The sequence below is a fragment of the Marmota monax genome, unplaced genomic scaffold (assembly GCF_021218885.2).
Source record: "Marmota monax isolate L192 unplaced genomic scaffold, Marmota_monax_Labrador192_F-V1.1 WCK01_AAM20220418_F8-fsc00038, whole genome shotgun sequence".
In the NCBI taxonomy this organism is placed as follows: Eukaryota; Metazoa; Chordata; class Mammalia; order Rodentia; family Sciuridae; genus Marmota; species Marmota monax.
The window spans coordinates 8161505-8176618 of record NW_026692498.1 but is presented as its reverse complement, the minus strand read 5'-3'; the positions used below and the strand labels follow the sequence as shown (position 1 = coordinate 8176618).

The 15114-nt window shown below is 55.2% G+C and overlaps 2 protein-coding genes across 7 annotated transcripts; one reads left to right on the top strand and one right to left on the bottom strand.

Moving 5' to 3' along the window:
- Positions 1 to 382: 382 nt before the first annotated feature.
- Positions 383 to 8832, bottom strand: Bad (BCL2 associated agonist of cell death). 3 transcript variants are annotated; one of them, XM_046445388.2, is made up of 4 exons: positions 8473 to 8832; positions 7877 to 8080; positions 1568 to 1758; positions 383 to 826 (listed from the first exon to the last, which is right to left on the bottom strand). In XM_046445388.2, exons 2-4 carry the CDS (start codon positions 8070 to 8072, stop codon positions 701 to 703), a joined length of 513 nt encoding a protein of 170 aa, XP_046301344.1. In that variant the 5' UTR covers positions 8073 to 8080; positions 8473 to 8832; the 3' UTR covers positions 383 to 700. The 3 variants fall into 3 exon arrangements, with proteins under 3 accessions (XP_046301344.1, XP_046301342.1, XP_046301343.1); XM_046445386.1 differs by having other exon boundaries at positions 8372 to 8483; XM_046445387.2 differs by lacking the exon at positions 8473 to 8832 and adding an exon at positions 8176 to 8324.
- Positions 8738 to 13410, top strand: Gpr137 (G protein-coupled receptor 137). Of its 4 annotated transcripts, XM_058579531.1 has the most exons (8): positions 8739 to 9110; positions 10175 to 10546; positions 10625 to 10674; positions 11383 to 11608; positions 11729 to 11878; positions 11992 to 12120; positions 12256 to 12374; positions 12765 to 13410. In XM_058579531.1, exons 2-8 carry the CDS (start codon positions 10190 to 10192, stop codon positions 13393 to 13395), a joined length of 1662 nt encoding a protein of 553 aa, XP_058435514.1. In that variant the 5' UTR covers positions 8739 to 9110; positions 10175 to 10189; the 3' UTR covers positions 13396 to 13410. The 4 variants fall into 4 exon arrangements, with proteins under 4 accessions (XP_058435516.1, XP_058435514.1, XP_058435515.1 ...); XM_058579533.1 differs by lacking the exon at positions 10175 to 10546 and having other exon boundaries at positions 8738 to 9110; XM_058579532.1 differs by lacking the exon at positions 8739 to 9110 and having other exon boundaries at positions 9198 to 10546; positions 11383 to 11506.
- The last annotated feature ends 1704 nt before the right edge of the window (positions 13411 to 15114 follow it).

The window sequence follows — 15114 nt, the reverse complement described above, 5'->3', positions numbered from 1 at the left end:
AGCACTCTGCCAGGTCCCCAAGCAGAGCTGGCCTTAGGCCGGCCACACAGTAGCTGCTCGAAAGTACTGACCCAAATAGGAACAAATGACCCCTCTCTGGGGAGCCACGGCATGGTTTACAGAGCGCGGGAATTCCAGTGGCAGCCGAGCCTTGGTTCCCAATTACCATACTAGAGATAAGCGCCTGGCAGTCTTTGGGGCCCAGTCGCGTCGCCCCACCCCGAGGTGGCTCTACTTACTGCCTTGACCCATTCCCCATATTTGTCCCTGGATGTCACCCAAACGAGCCTGTTTCCTGCATGTGTAAGCTGGGGGCATTTTTTTTAAATGTCAATGATAGAACCATCCTGGTCCAACCCCAAGCGACACACAGAGGCGACGCGGCGGCACAGGTGTGACTTTTATTAGCATGTAGGTCGCTGGGCCCACAGCTTCCCGGCGGAGGAGAGGGCCCTGGCGAAGTAAGGGTTAAATCCCGGCTCGCAGCTTGGGCGGGACTACCCAGCGCCCGAGGGCGGGGCGGCCAGCCGTGGGCGGAAAACCTTCAAAACTTGCGTGGACCTACCCTCTGCGCTCCCACGCGCCTCCCAGCCAAGGGACAGAAGGGTCCCCTCTGCACAGGCCTGCGGAGATTTCCGCCCACACCCAAGATGGTCGCCAACGGCGACAGGAACCGGTGGAGTTTGGGATGTGGGGACGGTCACTGGGAGGGGGCGGAGCCTCGCCTCCCCAAGTTCCGATCCCACCAGGACTGGATGAAGCGCGTCCAGCTGGAGCTTTGCCGCATCTGCGACGCTGTGCCCGCGCTCCTCGGGCGAGGAAGTCCCTTGGGGTGGGAGGAAGAAAAGGGTTAAGTTAATCGGCTTACCCAGGCGGATCGAATCAAGTACCTCCATTTCCGGAACCCAGTGTAGAGGAGATCCGGGGAGACGTAAAAGACCACGGCCTCCAGCATGTCCTGTACCGAATGGTCAGGGAGCCAGCCACAGAGGACGCTTAGGCCCTCAGGAATGGGGACTGTTTAGAGCCAGAGCTGGGGACTGGGAAAATGCCTAGGGATCTAAGTGGAAGAGCCAAATATGTAGCACCTAGAAGATGGGACCGCAATTCAAGAACTGACGTGTGCCCCACGCGACGGCGCACGCCTGTAATCCCAGAGAGGAATTACAGGAAGGCTAAGGCAGAGGATTGAAAGTTGGAGACCAGCCTCAGCCATTTAGCCAGATAGTGTCTCAAAAAACGGGGGGCATTGGGGATCTAGCTTGATGGTCAAGGGTCCCTGGATTCAATTCCCAGTACCCCTCCCCCCCAAATTGAAGAAATATCCCAAGAACCTTGATACCCGAAAGAGGCGGTCCGGGACTACAGGTCCCAACGTGCCCCGGGATATGACAGGACCTGGCGGGTAAAAAGTGATCCGGGACTACAGGTCCCAGCATGCCCCGGGACAGAAGGCGGTCCGGGACTACAAGTCCCAGCATGCCTTGAGACGTGGAAGGATCTGGTGGGGGCAGGAGGTTCGAACTACAGGTCAACGCATGCCGCATGCCGCAGGGCCAGCGCTCACCTTAAAGGAGCCCTCGAATTCGTCGCTCATCCTCCGGAGCTCGCGGCCGTAGCGCTGTGCAGCCCAGAGATTGGGGGGCGCCGAGCGCGAGCGGCCGCGGAAGGGGCTGGGCTCCTCTTCCATCTCTTCATCCAAATCGGTATCTGCGGGGTACGAGCTGTGGCGACTCCGGGTCTCCGTAGCCCCAGCGCCTGCAGAAGGGTTAGCGGGTTGGGGCAAAGTAAATCTCTGCTCCTCTGCGTCCCCCTAGCTGCGAAACCCTCCTGTGTAAATGGAAGGAAGCTCGGGGGCTTTTGTGGGAAATCGAGTCAAGGCCTCACTAAACCCGCACATCTTTGCTAAGTGCCAATAAGGGTCGAGGCCTTTTAGCCCATTAAATAAATGATTTTACACTGTGCTTGGAATTAAAGAGGCAGTGGTTGTAATTACTAGGATTAGGGAGGCGTCCTGCACAAGATCTGCAGGGGTCTCCAGAGGATGAGAACCTGGCAGCAACACTGATGCATCCCTCATCACACCTGCTTTGAAGAAAATGTCCAGAACTGTTGACTTTTCTTTTTCTGTTTTGGTACTGGGGATTGAACTCGGGGAGGGACACTCGACTACTGAGCCGTATCCCCAGCCCTATTTTGTAGTTTATGTAGAGACAGGGCCTCACTGAGTTGCTTAGCATCTCGCCATTGAGGCTGGTTTAGAACTCCAGATCCTCCTGCTTCAGCCTCCGGAGCCGCTGGGGTTACAGGCATGCACCATTATGCTGGGCTGTTTGTTGACTTTTTTGATGTGACGTTTATGGAACACTTACTATGCATTAATTCCCTCCTTATCTTCCTAACCACCCTGAGAGTTGAGTACTACCACTGTCTCCGCTTTACGGATGAGATGACTGAGGCTTAGAGAAGACTTATAAGCCCTGAGGCTCGAAGTCCCTAGGTTTGATAGAATCCTGTGTCCACTGGGATGGACCTCATTCCCTGTCCAACCATCTTTAACTCTGAACAACTTCATCACCTTCATGAGGGCCTAATCCTAGCTTTACTCCCAGCAGGTGTAAAAGAGTCACACCTAATAAGGAGTGTGGAGATGCTCTGTGACTTGCCAGCACTGTAGGTCAGTATATTCAGAAGGATCTCTTGTTGTGAGGTCTGATCTGGGTACCGTGTGCCACTCTTGACTCCTGCCAACTATACCTTGCTGCTCACACCAAGACCTAGGAATACTTCCAGGAGAAGAAAACCCAGAGCTAAGACAGCCTGGGGCACACACTTGGCATTCACAGACAAGGATGTCGGTCAGGAAGTCTTTGGAGGAGGGAAGATTTAGGCCAGGTGTGGAAGCTGGGGTGTATCAAACAGAACATCTCCCCTCTCCAGTCAGATCCCCCCCACTTAGAAGAGGGTGGGAACCAAAAAGGCCCACCCTGAGGTCAGGGAAGGGTACCTCAAACCCTCAGAAGAGCCAGATGGAAGTAGGTACAGACAGCTAAATCAGGAATCAACTGGGATGGGGCTGGAGTGCCAGGAACAGAAAAACTCCTGATAAAAAATGGGCCTCTCCAGGGCTTGAGTTGTGGCTCAGCTGTAGAAGTGCTTGCCTCGCATGTGGAAGGCACTGGGTTCGATCCTCAGCACCTCATAAAAATAAAATAAAGGTATTGTGTCCATCTATAACTAAAAAAAAAAAATTCTTAAAAAATGGGCCTGCCTGCTTTTCATTTCTATGGGACGTGGGCAGTGGAGCAGGGATCAGTAATTCCGTGGGTTCAGCCAGGACCATGTTCCTGCTCTGGGACCTTGAGCCCGTTGGGGTCTTAGTGTATTTCTCTGTGAAATGGGGGCAATCCCTGTCTCCCAGGACCACTGGGAGAACACAGGAGAGCATCCCACCCTGTCCTTGCACATCCCCAGTGAGGCAGACACCAAATCCTCCCTATCTTACAGATGAGGAAATAGAGGCACTGAGGTTAGGAACTTTCCTGAGTCACAGTGGCACACCCTGCCTGCCACCAAATGTCCAGGCAATGTCAGCTTCTGAGAACTCAACATTTGACACCTGAGTGATGACTTTCCAATGAGTAGTGCTAACACTATCACTCTCCCAGGAATTAAGACAAGCAGAAGAGGCCTGGAGGATAGCTCAGCGGTAGACCACTCACCTAGCACGCTGGAGGCCCTGGGCTGGATCCCCAGCACCACAAACACAACAAAAAACAAGCATAAGGGGCTGGGGATGTAGCTCAGTTGGTAGAGTGCTTGCCTCACATGCACAAGGCCCTGGGTTCAATCTCCAGCACAAAATAAATAAATAAAAGTATAGGAACATGGGCTAGGACAGATTGGATGTTTCCAATGTATGAATTCATTTAGTCCTCATCCTGTGCTAACAGGAAATTTCCTCACGGTCACCATTTTACAGAGGAGGAAACTAAAGCAGGACAGGGTAATTTGCCCAAGATCATATAGCAAGTGGCAGGGATGAAGCCATGTGTGGTGGCGCAGGCCTGTAATCCCAGCCACTCCAGGAGACTGAGACAGGAGAATTGCAAATTTGAGGCCATCCTCAGCAACTTAACATGGCCCTATGGACTTAGCCAGACCCTTTCTCAAAATAAAACAAAAAACAGATTGGGGATATGGCTGAGTGGTTAAGTGCCCCTGGGTTCAATCCCAGGTACCAAAACAAACAAAAACAGCTCAAAGCCTGTACTATGGGATGGAAGATTCTCAGCAAAGTAATGAATTTGGCAATATCAAGCCATGCCATCATCAAAATGATGCCCATTTGCATAAAATGGATTATTATTTTGTAGTACTGGGGATCAAATCCAGGGGTGTTCTACCACTGAGCTATATCCCCAGACTTTTTTTTTTGTACTGGGGATTGAACCCAGAGCACTTAACCATTGAGCTACATCCCCAGCCCTTTTAAGTCTTTGAGACAGAGTCTCACTAAGTTGTTTAGGGTCTTGATAAATTGCTGAGGCTGGCCTCAAACTTGTGATCCTCTGCCTCAGCCTCCTGAGGCGGTGGGATAATAGGTATGCCTCACCATACTTAGTTGGGAAAACCAAAAGTATCTGTTTACTGGGGCAGGGGGGTGGATCCAGAAGATTTTCTGTGAACTCCCTAGGGAAAGAGGTCAGGTGTGCCTAAGCCAATTTCCCCTCTAGGGGAAGGGAGTGCTAGAGCCTGGGTGGATACCCAGTCCTGCCCACTCAGGCCATCCACCTGGAGTTTAGCCTGAGGCGGGATAGGGTGTGGGAGGGGACTGTGGTCTAGCAACTCACCTCCAGCTGTAAGCTCTGACTTACCCCCCAGGCTTCTGGGCAGCAGGTGGGGCCCAATACTTCCACCTTCCCGCTGCCACAGGCACCCTCATAAAAACAGTGCAGTTCAGGTACTTAGAAGCTGTGACGCTTCCCCACTAGGCAGAGCCAGGCCTAGATCCCATCTTTAGGATGCTAGGCCTCACAAGCCCTACTACCCTGCCCTAGGAGGCAGAGGTTGCGGCCCCAGTGCTCTGTCCCACCCTGACCAGTGGCCTCACAAGCCATCAGCATCCTGTAGCCCCTGTGGGCTGAGACAGCAGGCCCCCACTCGGTCAGAGGGGATGAAATCAGAAAGCTCTAAGATGGGGGATGGTTAATATTTTCTGTCAAGAGCTAGGAAGCAAATAGTTCAGGTTTGGTGGCCACAGTCTCTGGGACAATTATTCAACTTTACGCTCACAGCTTGGAAGAAGCCACAGCCATACGGAGCTGACAGTACATTGCTGGGTTCCACTACAGCTTTATTTGGGACACTGAAAACTGAATTCTATGTAATTTCCCCTGTTAAAAATACTGTTCTCTAGATTTTTGTCCACTATTTTAAAAAGTGAAAAATCGCTAGATGCAGTGCCACAGGCTGTAATCCTGGCAACTGAGAGGCTGAGGGGAGGATAGTAAGGTCCAAGCCAGCCTCAGCCACATTTAGCAAGATTCGTTCTCAAAATAAATACCCAGATACTTGGGAGGCTGAGGTATGAGGACCATTTGAGCCCTGGACATTCCCAGGTGCCCCAGGCCCAGCAACTGCACCTGCAGCTTTAAACTCTTCACGGCCCATTCTTAGACAGAGATTTACCAGAGGCTGTGGTCTGCCAGCCCCTGCTGTAGGCCCAACTTCAGCCATCTTCACTTTAAACCTCCAGTGGGTCCTATTGAAGGTTTTTAATGAAGGCCATGGAGACACAGGACAGCAAGTGCTTCTGCACCTTCCCCTACGCACTGTTGGTAAGCAAGCATCAGGTCCTTCCTGCAAGGGAGGCCACCTGAACTCCCATTTAACAATCCAGCAGGAGCCCAATGGCAGGAAATAGAAGGGCAAAGAGATCCAATGTGAGCTGCCCTGCCCAGGTAGAAGGTTCCAGGCCACACAGTACAGGCAGGCCACTGGCCCTTGTGATCTTTTTTTGGAAATCACTTGATTTTAAGACACTGATTATTAAATCAAACAGAAACATTTAAACTGGGTGTGGTGTCACTAGCCTGCAATCCCAGCTCCTCAGAAGGCTGAGGCAGGAGGATCAAAAGTTCAAGGCCAGGGCTGGGCTATGGCTCAGTGGTAGAGGGCTCGCCTACCATGTGTGAGGCACTAGGTTCGATCCTCAGCACCACATAAAAATACATTGTATGCACCTATAACTAAAAAATGAGTTTTACAAAAAATAAAAAAATAAGTAAAATATAGGGGGCTGGAACTCTAGCTCAGTGGTAGAGCACTTTCCTAGCATGTATAAGTCACTGAGTTCGATTCTCAGCAAGGCATATATATAAAGAACAATAAAGGCCCAGTGACAACTAAAAAAATATTATAGCTGAGCGTGGTGGCACACACCTTTAATCCCAGCAATTTGAGAGGCTGAGGTAGGATGATCCCAAGTTCAGGCCAGCTTGTCTCAAAATAAAAAAATAAGAAGAGCTGGAGATATATCTCAATGGCAAAGTGTCCTTGGGCTCAATCCCAGCACCAACAGAATTTTTAAAAAGCTGTGTGCCAGCCTGTCATCCCAGCAGCTTGGGAGGCTGAGGCAGGAGGATCAAGAGTTCAAAGCCAGCCTCAGCAAAATCAAGGCCCTAAGCAACTCAGTGAGACCCTGTCTCTAAATAAAATATAAAATAGGGCTGGGGATGTGGCTCAGTGGTCAAGTGCCCCTGAGTTCAATCCCTATTACCAAAAAAAAAAAAAAATTTTTTTTCACTCAAAGTCCCCACAGACTGAGTGGGGCCTCAACTACCCTTCCCCACCTCCCTCCCCTGGGAGGCATACTAGCTTGAGGCAGTCTTGGCACCTGGGCCTCCCCATCTGCTCTTCCCTGTATCTGGAAAGGTCTTCCCACAGACATCAGAATGGCTCACCCATAGCCTCCTCCAGCCAGGCCACCATGTGGCTTCTTCCCAAGATCCACCCCAGTGACTCTGCCAGCCCCCAGGACTGTGCTTCTCTGTACTCTCTTTTGTGCTCCGACCCCAGCACACACCATCTTCTAATGCATTCCATGTTTCCAGCCTATCTCCCCCACCTCAGAAGAGTGCTTAAGCTCCACAGGGCAAGGACTGCTTCCCACTCACTGAGGCACCCCAGCAGCCAGAACGGACTTGGCTTTCACAAGACCTCTCTGTTCCAGGTGCCAGCCCAGTGCCAGGCACCAGGGAGATGCAGGCTACTGAGAAATGCCCAGGCCCTCCTGTGCCCATCCTTCCATATGACCCCAGTGTTTCCCAACTCCCACACCAGTCACATAGCCTGGGAGGGCTGTCTTCCACTTGGGGATCAACTGCCCTTCCCTGGTACAAGGGCAGTTCCCTATGGGTGAGCCTCAGGGTGGAAAAGCACACACCTACCTGGTGGAAGGCTCTATCCCAGGGAAAAGTGGCACCCTGTGGCAAGCATCAAGTATTCTTCCAACCCACCTCCTATTTAGGTAATACCAAGCTCGAGTGACCTTAGGAGAGTCGCTTGCCTTTCTGGATCACTGCCTGCCTTTCACCGATTTCTGTTCCTGGTCCCATAACAACAGATGCCCTTTTTGAGCATTTATTACGCACCATCTCTATAATCAATGCCTTCTGCCTATTCCTGCCAATTAACTCAATAGTACTACAAAGTGGTGGTGATTGTTTGGCTTGCAGAAGAGGAAACCGAGGCTCAGAGAAGTTAGGAACTCCCCTCAAAGATTTCAGTGAGTGTGGGTGCAGCTGGAGTGTAGGGAGTGACTGGGCTGAAGGCAAAGTTGATAGGCAGGTGGTGTCAGTGGTGGGGAACCTACCTCCATGGTTGCTGCTGCTGGTTGCCTGCCGCTGCTGGTGACCTGTGTCCCTGGGGAGGCCTGGAGCCAAGCCGCAGCCTGGTGGTTGATTCTTGTAGGGGCCTGGCCGGTCCCCTGCGGGGCTGGGGCCCAGGCCCCCTTCTGCGGAGCTGGAGTCTTCCTGCTCACTGGGCTCAAACTCTGGGATCTGGAACATGCTCTGGGCTGCGAGGACAAGATGACAGGTAGTCAGGGTGCAAAACTGGGGAAACGGCGGCGGTGGGAGACAAGGGACAGGTGTCCCTTTCTCCCTCTAATACCTTAGCTCATTTAGGCCCGCCGGTCCTTCCAGGCCCTCATCTATCTACTGCATCTGGTCGGGCAGGGAGCTCAGGGAGTTGCCCAGGACCTAAATCTCCCCTCGGGGCCCAGGTGCTCGGGAGCAGCCCCAAACCCCTACCTAGGCCCCGCCCCTCCCCTCCCGGCCCTGCCGGTGGTTTGGCACACAGGTCTCACCCCAAGCCCGTTCTCAAGGCCCCTGACCCGGGCCCGCCGCCTCCCTCTAGTACTGAAAGTGCCCGGCCCAGGTTTCCTGGGTAACTGGAACTGTCACCGACCTAGTCCAATCAGCTCTCGGAATGAATCGCGGGTTGGCCCGGAGGCGGGGCCAGTCCAGGCCGGGTGCCACCCTCGCCGCCGACCTGCGGGTCCTACCGCCTTCCTTCCCGGTCCCTCCTTCCTCTCCTGTCGCCTTTACTTCCTCGCGCCTGGAGCGTGCGCGGAAGCGATGAAGGCTTTTTCTGGGATCCCCATTTGGAACCTGGAGGCCCGCTTCTGCGGACGAATCCTTCAGCCCCTCAGGGCCTTAATTTCCCCCGTGTAAAATGGAGATAATGACACCTCCCTCGGGGGCCGGTGAAAATTTTGTAAACAGAGTGGTGATTACTGTGGGTGAAAGCACTTTGTAAAGCCGTAATTGACGCTCAGCCGTCGGATGTAATTATTGCTGCTGTTATTGCTTCGCCTGGACCGGGTGACCGGTCGGGAAGTCCCACTCTCTCCTCCTCCTCGCGCTGCCCACATCTGGGACCCCTCCCAGCGCCATCTCGGGAGCACTTAAAGATAAGAGAGGGCGCCTCCTCTCTGGCAGGATGAATGCCCGGGCGCGGGAGAAGCGACGGGGGCCCCTGTGAGAGCGAGCCGTGGGGCTCTCGGAGCTCTGCGGCTGGCAGGCAGCGTGCAGGCGGCCGGCCAGGTGAGCGGGCCGGTGCCCGGGTCTTGCGGGCCCGCCGGGGGCGTCCGGAGTCCGCGGGTCCGGGCTCAGGGGGCGGGGCCGGGGGCCATCTTGGCTATGGGCGGAAGTTTCCTTCGAGACTCAGTGAGGGGAAGTGGTTGTCGCCCCCAGCCGGGCGGCGTCATCCTAGTTTGAGGATAGGGAATTTAAGCGTGGGAACGGGCGGTGTTCCAAAGAAGCAAGGGCCGGCAGCCCAAGGCACGGACCATCCTGGCGCACGTTGGGTGCGGCGGTGCCTCCGCGTCTCAGCCGCTTGCCGGCTCCCGTAACCCCGGGCGCCCGTTGGTGGCGCAGCCGGCGCCGATTCTCGAAAGGCTCCACGCCGGGCGCGGCGCCGGGCTGCGGAGCCAGGGCGGGCCTCTGCGCAATTTGCGTAGCGAACGATGCCCGCGCAGGCGCAGGAGGGGGCGGAGCAGCGGGAGCCGGGGAGCTGGAGCCCCGGGTCCCGGCGACCGGAGCCCGCTCCCCCAGCCGCGGCCTGAGGATTGGGCATCGGCCTTTCCTGCCCCCCGAGGGCTGGAGGGTGGAGGCGGTGGGCGGGGGAGAACGGCTGGATTCTCAAGGACAGAGAAAGAAGCCCCCATACGGATTATTGGAGGAGAGAGAGCCCCCAAGCTTGGGGATGGGGAGAGCCGGGCGTTGGGCGCCCCCGCAGCGATCGCTGCTCTAAGCTGACCGGTATCGGCCGGCTCTCCCCCTCCTGCCAGGCCGACTTGAGCGACCAGAGCCAGGGACTCCTCTCCTTCAGCCTCTGTATCCCCGCATCCCCCTGGCTCTGAGGCCAGCCCAGGGAGAGACACCCCAACCCCCCACCTCCTTTGCCCAGGAGAGGACTGCCCTTCCACATCCCAGAGCCAGGGGCCCAGGTTGCCTGTGTCTCCCAAGGCAAGGGTCTTTCTGTTGAGGAGGAAGGCCCTGGCCAGCCACAACTTCTATCCTTTTGAGTTCCCATCTCTGTCACTGCACCCTCCGTATTTATTTCCCTGCCCCCTTGCCAGTCCTCCATCTCTTTCTCTGGGATTCAGGCCTCCTTCCCTGACATGGAGAGTAACCTGTCTGGCCTGGTACCTGCTGCCGGGCTGGTTCCTGCCCTGCCGCCTACTGTGACCCTGGGGCTGACCGCGGCCTACACTACCCTGTATGCCCTGCTCTTCTTCTCTGTCTATGCCCAGCTCTGGCTGGTGCTTCTGTATGGGCACAAGCGTCTCAGCTATCAGACGGTGTTCCTGGCACTCTGTCTTCTCTGGGCCGCCCTACGTACTACCCTCTTCTCCTTCTACTTCCGTGACACTCCCCGAGCCAATCGCCTGGGGCCCTTGCCCTTTTGGCTTCTCTACTGCTGTCCTGTCTGCCTGCAGTTCTTCACACTGACGCTCATGAACCTCTACTTTGCCCAGGTAATTGTGGTAAGGGGTGGGGGATGAGGGGGGCAAGACTCAAGAGCCCAAAGGAGTGATGGGCATCTCTGCTCTCAGGTGGTGTTCAAGGCCAAGGCGAAGCGTCGGCCAGAGATGAGCCGAGGCTTGTAAGTATTGGGGCACTGGTGGGCTCAGCCCCAGGTCAGGGGCAGGGAGAAGCCTACTTTTCAGGGCTTAGGCAAGAACAACACAGGGAATGTTTGTGAAAGAGCTTGGAAAAGCTAAAGCACCTGGCACAGATGGCTCAGCAGAGGCTTGCATAGGTGAGGGTCGACAGTAATAGAAACAGTTGTATACTGTGAGGGGAAAGGACACCAGTGTCATCCATGATGGAGAAAGAGCTGGAGGCTCCAACCCATGGAAATCACAAAGCCCAAGTGCACTTCTGGGTGACCTTGGGCTGCAGTACCCCTGTCACTGCACATTGTCTTCCAGTTCATAAAGAACTTTTACAAACATCTTTCTTTTAACAACTTACCTGAGAAGTTCTTATCTTTATTTGCAACTTGAGGAAACTGAGGCCCAGCCAGATAAAGGAGCGTGTTCAAGGTCACAGAGCTGGCAGGAAGCAGAGCCAGAGCTCAGATCTAGACTTCTGACTTCCAATCTGGTGTTTCTTTGCAAGATGCCACAGCTATCCCTCACCTTCTGACCTCTTTGGGCCTCAGTTTCCCAATCTGTAAAACTGGAAAAGCAGGTTTCAGCCTGGATGATCTGAATTCTGACAGACACTGGGGTCTCCTGAGGGCGGTAGTGTGGTTGGTGAATGCCAAGGGCAGTCCATGGTCTGAGGCTGACTGTGCTGTGGGCTGCAGGCTGGCCGTCCGAGGAGCTTTCGTGGGGGCCTCGCTGCTCTTTCTGTTGGTGAACGTGCTGTGTGCAGTGCTGTCCCGCCGGCGACGGGCACAGCCCTGGGCCCTGCTGCTGGTGCGCGTCCTGGTGAGCGACTCCCTCTTTGTCATCTGCGCCCTCTCTCTTGCTGCCTGTCTCTGCCTGGTTGCCCGGCGGGCCCCTTCCACTAGCATCTACCTGGAGGCCAAGGTAGGGCCACAAGTCCTGATGCACAGGTATCCTTGGGGATCTTTGGGCAGTGGTCATCAGGGTACAGAGGAAGTTGGGAGCCTCCTCTCCCTGAGGATCCTCTGTTGTCGTCCGTGCCAGGGGACCAGTGTGTGCCAGGCGGCTGCAATGGGTGGCGCCATGGTCCTGCTGTATGCCAGCCGGGCCTGCTACAACCTGGCAGCCCTGGCCTTGGCGCCCCGGAGCCGGCTGGATGCCTTCGATTACGACTGGTACAATGTTTCTGATCAGGTGAGTGTTAGGCCGTTTACCAGCTGTGGCACCTGCTCTCAAGCTGGCCTTGCTCTGTCATGGTGCTACTCAAGTGGGATTGCAGACTGGCACAAGCTCCTGCCTTCCCACAGGCGGATCTGGTAAATGACCTGGGGAACAAGGGCTACCTGGTGTTTGGCCTCATCCTCTTCGTGTGGGAGCTCCTGCCCACCACCCTGCTAGTGGGCTTCTTCCGTGTGCATCGGCCCCCGCAGGACCTGGTGAGGGTCTCCATTCCCCTCGATGGGGCTAGTGGAAAAGAGTGGACCCTGGGAATCCTGGGCAGGTGTCCAGGGACACCTGTGGGGGACAGGAGAAAGCACTGACGACAGTGACATTCCCCCACCCACCCACAGAGCACCAGCCGCATCCTCAATGGGCAGGTCTTTGGCTCCCGTTCCTACTTCTTCGACCGAGCTGGGCACTGTGAGGACGAGGCCTGCTCCTGGGAGCATAGCCGGGGGGAGAGCACCAGGTAGGAGTCCTTCCTGGCTCCTGGCCTGCTCCATCAGCAGTAGGATTGGAGAGCCATGTCCCCCCAGCCCCCACCTCACATCTAGCCGTTGTTTCCCCATCTGTTTTAGGTGAGGCCCCCTCTGGGTTCCTAGTGCTAAGTCCTCCACCTCCGTCCCTGGATGCAGTTTACCCTGGACCCAGGGGGGGTGGGTTGTAGGGACTCCGAGCCTCTCTTCCCCTGCCATTCTCGTGATTGTGGCTCTGGTCACTGCCCTGGGACTGACCCTGCTTCTCTGCCTGCAGCATGTCGGGCAGCCTAGGCTCTGGCAGCTGGTACGGCGCTATCGGGCGTGAGCCAGGCTGGTGTGGGGGCAGCCAGACGAGGACCACTCCTCTGCTCTTCTCCCAGGTGCCAGGACCAGGTGGCCATCACCACAGTCTCTACTCGACCCCACAGACGTGACCCCCCCTTGTGCTCCCCCCCAGAGCACTCAGACCCCAGTCCCCCTCACCTCAGACCCCTGTGCCACGTTTATCTGCCGCTTCTTGCCCAGGATCCCGGGGGCCATGACAGGCACCCCCTCTGGCCGGCTCCTTGCTGCTCCTGTCGTAGTGAGCTAGTGCCATTGCCCCTAGGATGGGAGGGCACGGCCCTAGCTGCCAGATGCCTACAGCACCCTGGCATGACCTGCCACCTCCGCTTCCACATTGGAGCCAGCTACCTCTCCTGTGCCTGCCACTCAATAAAGTGTCTGTGCCCCTCTTCCGTTCACCTGTTGCATCTATGTTTTGGGTTGTTCTCACCTTTGCCTGTGCGGTCACAAGCTGATCAGACTCTGGCCCTTAAAGTGGGCTGCCGGGCTAGACAGGCTGGAGGGCACAGAGAGGGAGGGATCTGCAGCCATCAAGGGGAGGCTGCATGGGGCTGGGGATGTGGCTCAAGCGGTAGCACGTCCGCCTGGCATGCGTGCGGCCCAGGTTCGATCCTCAGCACCACATACAAACAAAGATGTTGTGTCTGCCAAAAAAAACTAAAATAAAGAGAGAGAGAGTTTAAAAAAAAAAAGGGGAGGCTGCACATGCTTTGGTTCTAGAAGCTCTGCTGAGGTAGGTTCCTCCCATTCCTAACAATTTCTTCTCTTTTGTAATATCTTCCTCAAGATTCCCCCGCCCCCGTGGTTCTGAGAATTGAACCCTGGGGTGCTCTACCACTGAACTACATCTCCATCTCTTTTTATTTTATTTTGAGATAGGGTTTTGTTAAGTTGCCCAATCTGGCCTTGAACTTGTGATCCTCCTGCCTCAGCCTTCCAGGTAGCTGGGATTACAGGCATGTCTTACTTTTTTTTTTTTTTCCTTTTTTAAAATGGGCTCTCACTATATTGTCCAGGCTGGCTCTGAACTCCTGGACTCAAGCAATTCTCTGGCCTCAGCTTCATCGCAGGTAGCTGAGACTACCGGTGTTGTGTGCCACCATGCCCAGCCCACAACATCTCCCTGGGGCTGGGGCTGTAGTTCAGTGGAAGAGCACTGGCCTAGCATGCACAAGACCCTGGGTTCAGTCACCTGCACTGCCCTCCCCCAAATCGCATATTTTATGAAGCTGAAGCCTTCCATCTTCTGGTCAGCAACTAAAGCCCTTCTCCTGAGCCCCACTGCACTGTGGTTATGTGACTGGTGCATCAAAGTGATGGGGCTTGTGGAGGCCTGGTTGGTTTCTCTCTAACCACTCCTAACCTAGCCTTCAGGTGCCAGGGCTCAACGAGGACTGACAGAGAAGGTGTTGATGTGGGATAGAACGGTATCTGGCTCCCAATGAGGTGTGAGTGTGCATAATCCCTGCTCTGTTCCTGCCTCCCTGGCAGATCTGTCTGGTAGCTGGGAGTTATTAGAGGTCTGATTCTTGAGGGTTCCAGCTCCTGAGAATCCCCAGGGTCTAGCACTAGCTTGCCTTGAAACTTTGTGCTTAGGGTTGTTCTGGGGGCCAGGCCTGCAGGGCCTCTGCAGAGCTCCTCTGAGAACCAGAGAATTAGCTGGAAGTTGGACAATCACTTTGCATTGAAAGGAAAGTTGCTGACATTTCTAGGACACTTGATTGGGTGGCCAGGCTCTGTTTTGAGCATTTATAAACGCTGACCTCTCCAATGCCCTGAACAGCACCTGAAGTGATAATTAATTATCCTTTTTCTGTAAGTGTGAACAGGGACACTCCAGAGAGCTTGCTAACCTATCCAAGGCCCTACCAGTAGGGGGCAGTGGGCCTTAAAGCCCAGGTCTAAAATCACTCACCACGAGGGCAGAGGACCCCAGGAGGCAAGAGGAGGGTCTTGGGTGAGCCCAGAGGTTGTAAAGAAGTGGGTGAGAGCAGGGTGAGGGAAGGTTCAAGACCCCCCTGGGCCTTGGCTGTTCAGACAGATGGAAGAGAATACTGGCACCTGCAGCTTAGGCCCCTGGGGCTGACTCCTGGGCATGGCCTTGGAAACCAAGGGCTGGGGAAAGGAGAAGAGGAGTAGGAGAATGCCCACTCCAGTGACTTCTCAGCTGGGGCCCAACCCTCATCATTGGCCAAATTCAGGTGGCCTCATGGCCAAATCCACTGAGCCCAAGGGACAGGCTGTCCCCAGGGATATAGACCAGGCCCTTCCCAATCCTGTAATGGGCTTGGAGGACGCCAGGAGATTAGCGTGGTTCCTGTGGGCCAACTGATGCCCAGGCCAGGGCGGCCACTGGCCACACTGGGCTCTTGCCTGAGATTAGAG